General features: G+C 45.9%; 1 protein-coding gene across 10 annotated transcripts in view; it reads left to right on the top strand.

Moving 5' to 3' along the window:
- Positions 1-11335, top strand: part of ARHGEF4 (Rho guanine nucleotide exchange factor 4) — a 212776-nt gene that overhangs the window by 189556 nt on the left and 11885 nt on the right. For all 10 annotated transcript variants that reach the window (XR_008891034.1, XM_056564586.1, XM_056564585.1 and 7 more), the window contains 3 exons: positions 1450-1579; positions 2834-2965; positions 5710-5953. Coding sequence is in view for 9 of the 10 variants with exons in the window: in XM_056564586.1 (XP_056420561.1) it covers positions 1450-1579; positions 2834-2965; positions 5710-5953 (506 nt within the window). In the remaining variant the exon portion in view is untranslated. The remainder of the gene's footprint in view (positions 1-1449; positions 1580-2833; positions 2966-5709; positions 5954-11335) is intronic.

Genomic DNA, 11335 nt, shown 5'->3' with positions numbered 1-11335 from the left:
CTGGCACCAGTTGATAAAAAATAAATAAATAAATAAATGTTGTCCACCAAAGCTTTTCTGTTTTTAAATACATAAGGTTGTACAGCAAATTTCCTGCATCAAAGAGACCTGATATGAACCAGAATATCGTATATTCTGTATTGTATTGCACTTCTGTGCAGAAAACATGTATGGGTTAAAGGGGTACTCCGGTGCTCAGCATTTGGAACAAACTGTTCAGAACGCTGGCGCTGGGAGCTCGTGATGTCATATCCCCGCCCCCTCAAGACATCACGCCCCACCCCCGAGGGGGCGGGGCATGATGTCATGAGGGGGCGGGGTATGGCATCACGAGCTCCCGTTGCCGGCTCCAGCGTTCTGAATAGAGATGAGCGAACTTACAGTAAATTCGATTCGTCACGAACTTCTCGGCTCGGCAGTTGATAACTTTTCCTGCATAAATGAGTTCAGCTTTCAGGTGCTCCGGTCGGCTGGAGACTCTTTCCTAGGAATGTATCCACCTTTTCCAGCCCACAGGAGCACCTGAAAGCTGAACTAATTTATGCAGGAAAAGTCATCAACTGCCGAGCCGAGAAGTTCGTGACGAATCGAATTTACTGTAAGTTCGCTCCTCTCTAGTTCTGAACAGTTTGTTCTAAACGCTGAGCAGCTGAGTTCCCCTTTAAGACATTTTTACATGTGTGTAATACAGACTCAAGACCCAACCCAACCGTGGTCTAGATCTGGAGGGGCAAGCTGTGCATAACTAGCCTGACTGGTGAGCAGTTAAGGGGTCAAGAAAAATATAGGCAAGGTTTTTAGCCCCCTCCTGTAAAATTTGTTGGTAACTGTAGTGGTATGTCCCATGGGTGGGGGGGAAGGAGTGCACCAATCAGGGGTTTAATAGTTTCTTGGGTTTTCAGGGGCCCTCCCCTGGGTATTTATAGCTGGGGTGTCTCCCTCCCCCCCTTAATCTGCTCAGGACCCGGATGCCTTCAGTTTGGGTCTTTAGACCCATGATATACTATTGGCATTTTTTTGTATTGAGACTAGGACCAGAAATTAAAGATCAGCAGGAACCTGGGCAAAGTCAGAACAGCTTGGGCAGTGAAGTCAGAGGCATAATAGTAAGGATAATACTGTGGATAAGACTTGCCACAGGTAACAAAAACAAAGCAGGGCCTAAAAACCATGATCTATACCCTAGGTCGCCAAACTGTGGACCTCCAGCTGTTGCAAAACTACAACTTCTAGCATGCCTGGACAGCCAACAGCTGGGAGTTGTAGTTCTGCAACAACTAGAGGTCCGCGGTTTGGAGCCCACTGCTCTATACCATGAATGTGTATAAGAAGCTGCAGAGTTGTGTATGAAGGAGTGCAGCCTATTTGGTTGTGTGGATAACATTGGTCTTTGTGCACAGCTGTCTATTCCCAGCCATATAGCTGTCTGACACTTTTGTCTCCATCCAGGGATTTTGCGGATGTTGAAGCTGCATTAAACGCCATGAAAAATGTTGCTAAGCTGATCAATGAGCGGAAGAGGAGATTGGAGAACATTGACAAGATAGCCCACTGGCAGAGCTCTATAGAGGACTGGGAGGTAGGAGCCCTGACTGTTCTCATCACCATTTCACTCTTATGCCGTGTAGCTTCACTTTTCAGAGTAAATATTTGGAACAGTTACTTCAGTGGCAATGACATTATATACAGTATCCAAAAGTGAGGAGGCACTCACGGTTTCTAGGTGCAGCAGTTTTCTTTATTTTCGGTTGGAGCAGTGTAGCACCCGCAGGATGGCAGGACACCTGTGCTTTTGCTACAGCGTCCTGCGGATTCTACACTGCTCCAACCTCACACCAAAAATAAAGAAAACTGCTGCACCTTGAAACCTTGAGTGCCTCCTCACTTTCTTTTCCTGTCTTTTGGATCTTGTACATTTTTGCTCTGGAGGATTGAGCACCTTGTTTGGTCACAGTCAGGTAATTGCTTTGCTGCAGCGCTCAGTGGTTGGCGGAGAGCCAGAGCCTGGTAGAGACTTATTCACGTCATAGACCCAAGTGCCGGTCTTTGCCTACCTTTCCACATTATATACAGTGATTCCTCAACTTACAATGGCCTCAACATACAATATTTTTAGCATGCAATGGTCTTTCCTGGACCATTGTAACTTGAAACCAGACTCAGCATACAATGTACAGACAGTTCAGATCTGTGACACGTGTCAATGGCTGGAAGAACTGACCAATCAGAATGGGCATTTTACTGGTAAACTACTCTTTACCTGTGCCAGGGTTAGCTGCTCCTTTGGACATCAAGTGAGGGCGGCTCCATGTTACTTTTTTAGGACATTGCGTTTACTGTACAGGACCCTGAGGGTGCGCTCACACGCTATTTGTTTTTGCGGGTTTTCTGCTGCGTATTTGAAAGTGGGCGGGCTCTTCTCGGCTGTCCATAGCAGATAAGTGTCTGATCTCAGGGGGATAAGTGTCTGATCTCAGGGGGATAAGTGTCTGATCTCAGGGGGATAAGTGTCTGATCTCAGGGGGATAAGTGTCTGATCTCAGGGGGATAAGTGTCTGATCTCAGGGGGATAAGTGTCTGATCTCAGGGGGATAAGTGTCTGATCTCAGGGGGATAAGTGTCTGATCTCAGGGGGATAAGTGTCTGATCTCAGGGGGTCCGAACCCTGGGACCTGTCTTGATCTCAAGAACGGGGCCCCAAATCTCCCACATGGTCTATACATTGTCTATGGGATTGCTGGAGATATTGAGTTTGTACGCTGAGGATAGCGGATAGATTTCTAACGCTGGGATACCCTCTTAGAATCATGTCATAAATGTTATTTGTTAACAGGGTGAAGATATCCTGACAAGAAGCTCAGAACTTATCTATTCAGGTGAATTAACGAAATTCTCACAGCTTCAATCCAAGGGCCAACAGCGGATAGTGTTTCTCTTCGATCATCAAATTGTGTACTGTAAAAAGGTATTTCAGTCATCATCTATGTATTTTTCAAATTTATCATTTTTTAACTTATTTGTACATGTTTGTAGTAAATTATGCAGCAAATTTAAAGGGATTCTCTGGTGGAAAAGATTTTTTAAATATTTTTATTTATCAACTGGTGCCAGAAAGTTAAACAGATTAGTAAATTACTTCTATTAAAAAATCTTAATCCTTCCAGGACTTATCAGCTTCTGTATGTTCCACAGGAAGTTCTTTTCTTTTTTAATTTCTTTTCTGTCTGACCACAGTGCTCTCTGCTGAAACCTCTGTCCATGTCAGGAACTGTCCAGAGCAGGAGCAAATCCCCATAACAAACCTCTCCTGCTCTGGACAGTTCCTGACATGGACAGAGGTGTCAGCAGAGAGCAATGTGGTCAGACAGAAAAGAAATTAAAAAAGAAAAGAACTTCCTCTGCAGTATACAGCAACTGATAAGTACTGGAATGATTAAGATTTTTTAATAGAAGTGATTTACATATCTGTTTAACTTTCTGGCACCAGTTGATTTAGAAAAAAACATTTCCACTGGAGTACCCCTTTAAGTGTATGACAACAGATTTATCAATAGATTTGTCTTTTTGAGTCTACTTCACCCCATCCTTGTAATGCTGTTGCCCAAGAATTTAGCACCTTAAAAAATACACACACACACAAAAAAAAACAGCAAGCTGGGCACAAAACAGGAAAAATGTTCGATAAATGTGCTGGTTACCAAGAAAAAAAACAACCCAAAAGTCCCTATAAAAACGGCACAACAAGCATACATGAGCCCTATTTAAATTATTATTAAATTATTATTATTATTAGGAGCTGCACAAAGTAGAGTTTCCAGCACAGATTCCCCAGCATTGTTTTTCATGTAAAATACAAGCATTTACTAAAACAGTTATGGCTGACAGATCCGCTTTACCCAGCTCTCGGGCCACTTCCACTGATAATAACTGGGCCCAATTTCACTTTTATTTTATGTTCATTCTGGTTTGATAGTTCTTAAATTTCCTTTTCTTCATCTTATTTTAATTACAATGATATATTAGTATTTTTTTTTTGTAGTAAATACTAAAAGAAAATATAAGTTTTTGACATTTTACTCAAATTTTTTTGTGCCACTTAAATACAATTTTCGATGGGCCGAAAGTAATTTTTGGTCATAGGGGACAAGATTTTAGTTTTGGCTATGGCTTGGGGTGTAAACCTGGCCATTAAATGATACTTAAAGGGATACACAGTGGAAAACAATTTTTTTTTTTATATCAACTGGTGCCAAAAAGTTATACAGCTTTGTAAATTACTTCTATTAAAAATCTTAATCCTTCCAGATTTATCAGCTGCTGTATACTACAGAGGAGGTTGTGAAGTTCTTTCCAGTCTGACCACAATGCTCTCTGCTGACACCTCTGTCCATGTCAGGACCTGTCCAGAGCAGGAGCAAATCCTCATAGCAAACCTCTCCTGCTCTGGACAGTTCCTGACATGGACAGAGGTGTCAGCAGAGAGCTCTGTTATCAGACAACACAACTTCCTCTGTAATATACAGCAGCTGATAAGTACTGAAAGGATTAAGATTTTTTTAATAGAAGTCATTTACAAATCTGTTTAACTGTCTGGAGCCAGTTGATATGAAAACAATTGTTTTCCACCAGAGTAGCCCTTTATTTTTTTTATTTATAATTTCTTTATTGAAAAGTTTCATAAAATGACATCAGTACAGAAAAAATATATATTCATATGCATATAATCCTTTTATCCATTACAGTATTCAAGTAATACATTACTTTATTTTTATTTTTTTTACATTTTATTCCCTTCCCTCCCCCACATTACCGACCATAAGAGGAGAAAAAAAAAGGGGGGGGGGGAAGAGTACCCCTTTAATCTGACAGGGATATTATTAAAATGTATTTTTTATAGCTATAGGTTATATACAGTGATCCCTCAACTTACAATGGCCTCAACATACAATAGTTTCAACATACAATGGTCTTTTCTGGACCATTGTTAGTTGAAACCAGACTCAACATACAATGTACAGACAGTCCAGATCTGTGAAACATGTCAATAGCTGCAAAAACTGACCTATCAGAATGGACATTCACTGGTAAAACACCTGCATTATTGAAGCGTATGCACTGATTGGTTTCTGGTAGCGCCCCCTACAGTACAGGGAGGTATTACATGTTCTGTACACTTTACCTGTACCAGGGTTACCTGCTCCTTTGGACACCAGGTGGGGGCAGCTACATGTTAGTTTTTTAGGACACTGTGTACTGTACAGGACCCTGAAGAAGCTCCTGTCCTCTACATAGACCAGTGTTTCCCAAGCAGGGTGACCCCAGCTGTTGCAAAACTACAACTCCCAGCATGCCCGGACAGCCTTTGGCTGTCCGGGCATGCTGGGAGTTGTAGTTTTGCAACAGCTGGAGGCTCCCTGCTTGGGAAACACTGACATAGACAGTGATTACAGCTCCCAGCAGCTCTTTCTTACTTTTATATGTAAGGATTTGCTTTATCTATATTAGTTATCTACTTATTTTTCTTTAATCCTCACTTTTTCCTATTTTTGGATGACATTTTGGGCCTTTAGAACCAATTACCAGGTTTCCATAGAGTTCTGGTCTCAACATACGATGGTTTCAACTTACAATGGTCATCCTGGAACTGATTAATATTGTAACTTGAGGGACCACTGTACTATGGGTTATATACTCTTCTGTAATTCTTAGGATATTCTACGCCGGGACATGTTGTATTACAAAGGCAAGATCAACATGGATGAGATGGAAGTCATCAACTTGGAGGACGGCAAAGACAAGGACTTTAACATTACTGTGAAGAATGCCTTCAAGCTGCAGAGTAAAGTCTCTGAGGAGGTTCATCTGTTCCTTGCCAAGAAGCCGGAGCAGAAACAGCGCTGGTTACAAGCATTTGAGGAAGAGAGAAGACAGGTGCTACAAGACGAACAAACAGGTAATAATAGCGGATCACATCAATACAGGTAGAAAGCATTTATTTATTCCAAGTATTTATGTTTGTGTGTGACTGTCGGAGCCATAGGTCACAGGGATATCCCACAGTGAATCTCCACCTTCTACCGCCATGTCATTGTTGTGTGCAAAATTGCGTGCTAATTTGTTTCTCAATTTAAAGGGGTAAATGTTAAATGTTCCAAACGCTTAGAGACGATGCTGGGGGTTTGTCACGACCCACCCCCTCAATGCAAATCTATGGGAGGGGCGTGACGCACCCTCCAATAGATTTGCATTGAGGGGGTGGTGCATAACGTCACAAGGGGCGGGTGCGTGATGTCACGAGTCCCTGGCGCCGGCTCTAAGTGTTCAGAGTTGATATTTTAAAGGGGTACTACCGTGCTGACAACTTATCCCCTATCTAAAGGAAGGGAACAAGTTGCCTGATCGCGCGGGGTCCCGCCGCTGGGGACCACCGTGATCTCGCACGCAGCACCCCGCTCTCATCAGGCCCCGAAGCGAACATCCACTCAGGGTCTGATTACTCCGGCCCCGTGATCGGTAGTCATCAGACCTGGAGCGATGTGGCTCCGGGGCCTGATGAGAGTGGGGTGCTGCATGTGAGATCGTGGGGGTCCCCAGCGGCGGGACCCCACGCGATCAGGCACCTTATCCCCTATCCTTTAGATAGGGGATAAGTTGTCAGCACGGTAGTACCCCTTTAAGAAGCTCAGTTGTTCAGGTTTTTTCAAATCGCTTTCATAGAATTAGATTTACTATGTGACATTCTGAGTGCAGTCAGGTGCCACTAGAGGGAGCTCAGGAACTCACTGTATACGGTATTCATGACTACGACCCCTTATAGACCGATTTCAATTTGATTAAATTTTTTTATCATCCCCTCTTAGCCATAACTTTTTTATTTTTCTATAACAGAAATTAATGAATGTTCTTTTTTTAAATAGCATCCTTTGTAAAAAAAAAAAATTCTGCCATTTTGGGGGGTTTCATTTATTATTGGCACCCTTAAAAAACACGTTAAGTTAAGTTTGTACAGCATTTATTTTGCAATAAGAATGAAATAATAAGGTTATTTAGGGGTCAGTATGATTACAGTGATACCACATTGTCACGATGCCGGCTGGCAGGTAGTGGATCCTCTGTGCCGGAGAGGGATTGGCGTGGACCGTGCTAGTGGATCGGTTCTAAGTCACTACTGGTTTTCACCAGAGCCCGCCGCAAAGCGGGATGGTCTTGCTGCGGCGGTAGTGACCAGGTCGTATCCACTAGCAACGGCTCACCTCTCTGGCTGCTGAAGATAGGCGCGGTACAAGGGAGTAGACAGAAGCAAGGTCGGACGTAGCAGAAGGTCGGGGCAGGCAGCAAGGATCGTAGTCAGGGGCAACGGCAGAAGGTCTGGAACACAGGCTAGGAACACACAAGGAAACGCTTTCACTGGCACGATGGCAACAAGATCCGGCAAGGAAGTGCAGGGGAAGTGAGGTGATATAGGGAAGTGCACAGGTGATCAGACTAATTGGAACCACTGCGCCAATCAGCGGCGCAGTGGCCCTTTAAATCGCAAAGACCCGGCGCGCGCGCGCCCTAAGGAGCGGGGCCGCGCGCGCCGGGACAGGACCGACGGAGAGCGAGTCAGGTACGGGAGCCGGGGTGCGCATCGCGAGCGGGCGCTACCCGCATCGCGAATCGCATCCCGGCTGGAGGCGGTATCGCAGCGCCCCGGGTCAGTGGATCTGACCGGAGCGCTGCAGTGAGGAGAGTGTAGCGAGCGCTCCGGGGAGGAGCGGGGACCCGGAGCGCTCGGCGTAACAGTACCCCCCCCCTTGGGTCTCCCCCTCTTCTTAGAGCCTGAGAACCTGAGGAGCAGACTTTTGTCTAGGATATTGTCCTCAGGTTCCCAGGATCTCTCTTCTGGACCACAACCCTCCCAATCCACTAAAAAAAAGGTTTTCCCTCTGACCTTTTTGGATGCCAGAATCTCTTTGACGGAGAAGATGTCCGAGGAGCCGGAAACAGGAGTGGGAGGAACAGATTTGGGAGAGAAACGGTTGATGATGAGTGGTTTAAGAAGAGAAACGTGAAAGGCATTAGGAATACGAAGAGAAGGAGGAAGAAGAAGTTTGTAAGAGACAGGATTAATCTGGCACAAAATTTTGAAAGGACCAAGATAGCGTGGTCCCAACTTGTAGCTAGGGACACGGAAGCGGACATATTTAGCGGAGAGCCATACCTTGTCTCCAGGGGAAAAAATGGGAGGAGCTCTTCTTTTCTTATCCGCGAACTTCTTCATGCGTGATGAAGCCTGTAAGAGAGAATTTTGGGTCTCTCTCCATATGATGGAAAGGTCACGAGAAATTTCATCCACAGCGGGCAGACCAGAGGGCAAGGGGGTAGGGAGGGGGGGAAGAGGGTGACGGCCGTACACCACGAAAAATGGGGATTTGGAGGAAGATTCAGAGACTCTGAAGTTATACGAGAATTCGGCCCATGGAAGGAGATCTGCCCAGTCATCCTGGCGGGAGGAAACAAAATGTCGTAAATAATCACCCAAGACCTGGTTAATTCTTTCTACTTGTCCATTGGATTGAGGATGATATGCAGAAGAAAAATTTAATTTAATCTTGAGTTGTTTACAGAGAGCCCTCCAGAATTTAGACACGAATTGGACGCCTCTATCCGAGACGATCTGCGTAGGCAACCCGTGAAGACGAAAAATGTGTACAAAAAATTGTTTAGCCAACTGAGGCGCTGAAGGAAGACCAGGAAGAGGGATGAAATGTGCCATTTTGGAGAATCGATCAACGACCACCCAAATAACAGTGTTGCCACGGGAAGGGGGTAAATCAGTAATAAAATCCATACCAATCAGAGACCAAGGCTGTTCGGGGACAGGCAGGGGATGAAGAAAACCAGCGGGCTTCTGGCGAGGAGTCTTATCCCGGGCACAGATAGTGCAGGCTCGCACAAAGTCCACAACATCCGTCTCCAGAGTCGGCCACCAATAGAAGCGAGAGATGAGTTGCACAGATTTCTTGATGCCCACATGACCTGCGAGATGGGAGGAGTGACCCCATTTGAGGATTCCGAGGCGTTGGCGTGGAGAAACAAAGGTCTTTCCTGGAGGAGTTTGCCTGATGGAGGCTGGAGAAGTGGAAATCAGGCAGTCAGGAGGAATGATGTGTTGCGGAGAGAGTTCAACTTCCGAAGCATCCGAGGAACGAGAGAGAGCATCGGCCCTAATGTTCTTATCGGCAGGCCGAAAGTGAATTTCAAAATTAAATCGGGCAAAGAACAGAGACCACCGGGCCTGGCGAGGATTCAGCCGTTGGGCAGACTGGAGGTAGGAGAGGTTCTTGTGATCGGTGTAAATAATAACTGGAAATCTTGATCCCTCCAGCAGATGCCTCCATTCCTCAAGTGCTAATTTGATGGCTAGAAGCTCTCGATCCCCGATGGAGTAGTTCCTCTCCGCCGGAGAGAAGGTCCTAGAAAAAAACCCACAAGTGACAGCATGCCCGGAAGAATTTTTTTGTAGAAGAACAGCTCCAGCTCCCACTGAGGAGGCATCAACCTCCAATAGGAAGGGTTTGGAAGGGTCAGGTCTGGAGAGCACGGGAGCCGAAGAAAAGGCAGACTTGAGCCGTTTAAAGGCGTCTTCCGCTTGAGGAGGCCAAGACTTGGGATCGGCATTTTTTTTGGTTAAAGCCACGATAGGAGCCACAACGGTAGAAAAATGTGGAATAAATTGCCTGTAATAATTGGCGAACCCCAAAAAGCGTTGGATAGCACGGAGTCCGGAGGGGCGTGGCCAATCTAAGACGGCAGAGAGTTTGTCTGGATCCATTTGTAGTCCCTGGCCAGAGACCAAGTATCCTAGGAAAGGAAGAGATTGGCATTCAAACAGACATTTCTCAATTTTGGCATAGAGTTGATTGTCACGAAGTCTCTGAAGAACCATACGGACATGCTGGCGGTGTTCTTCTAGATTGGCAGAAAAAATCAGGATATCGTCCAGATATACAACAACACAGGAGTATAAAAGATCACGAAAAATTTCATTAACAAAGTCTTGGAAGACGGCAGGGGCGTTGCACAGGCCAAAGGGCATGACCAGATACTCAAAGTGTCCATCTCTGGTGTTAAATGCCGTTTTCCATTCATCCCCCTCTCTGATGCGGATGAGATTATAAGCACCTCTTAAGTCCAGTTTGGTAAAGATGTGGGCACCTTGGAGGCGATCAAAGAGTTCAGAGATGAGGGGTAGGGGGTAGCGGTTCTTAACCGTGATTTTATTAAGACCGCGGTAGTCAATGCAAGGACGTAGGGAGCCATCTTTTTTGGACACAAAGAAAAATCCGGCTCCGGCAGGAGAGGAGGATTTACGGATAAAGCCCTTTTTTAAATTTTCCTGGACGTATTCAGACATGGCAAGAGTCTCTGGGGCGGACAGAGGATAAATTCTGCCCCGGGGTGGAGTAGTGCCCGGGAGGAGGTCGATAGGACAATCATAAGGCCTGTGAGGAGGTAGAGTCTCAGCTTGTTTTTTGCAAAAAACATCCGCAAAGTCCATATAGGCCTTAGGGAGACCGGTTACTGGAGGAACCACAGAGTCACGGCAAGGGTTACTGGGAACCGGTTTTAGACAGTCCTTGGAACAAGAGGGCCCCCAACTCTTGATCTCCCCAGTGGACCAATCCAGGGTTGGGGAATGAAGTTGAAGCCAGGGAAGTCCAAGGAGAATTTCAGAAGTGCAATTGGGGAGGACCAAAAGTTCAATCCTCTCGTGATGAGATCCGATGCACATTAGAAGGGGCTCCGTGCGGAAACGTATGGTACAGTCCAATCTTTCATTGTTTACACAATTGATGTAGAGGGGTCTGGCGAGACTGGTCACTGGGATGTTGAACCTGTTGACGAGAGAGGCCAAAATAAAATTTCCTGCAGATCCAGAGTCCAAGAAGGCCATAGTAGAGAAGGAGAAGGCAGAGGCAGACATCCGCACAGGCACAGTAAGACGTGGAGAAGCAGAGTAGACATCAAGGACTGTCTCACCTTTGTGCGGAGTCAGCGTACGTCTTTCCAGGCGGGGAGGACGGATAGGACAATCCCTCAGGAAGTGTTCGGTACTAGCACAGTACAGGCAGAGATTCTCCATGCGGCGTCGTGTCCTCTCTTGAGGTGTCAGGCGAGACCGGTCGACCTGCATAGCCTCCACGGCGGGAGGCACAGGAACGGATTGCAGGGGACCAGAGGAGAGAGGAGCCGAGGAGAAGAAACGCCTCGTGCGAACAGAGTCCATATCCTGGCGGAGCTCCTGACGCCTTTCGGAAAAACGCATGTCAATGCGAGTGGCTAGGTGAAT

Source organism: Hyla sarda, chromosome 3 (genome assembly GCF_029499605.1).
Source record: "Hyla sarda isolate aHylSar1 chromosome 3, aHylSar1.hap1, whole genome shotgun sequence".
In the NCBI taxonomy this organism is placed as follows: domain Eukaryota; kingdom Metazoa; phylum Chordata; class Amphibia; order Anura; family Hylidae; genus Hyla; species Hyla sarda.
Note: the sequence above shows the minus strand (reverse complement) of the source record. Positions and strands in the feature narration are given on the sequence as shown.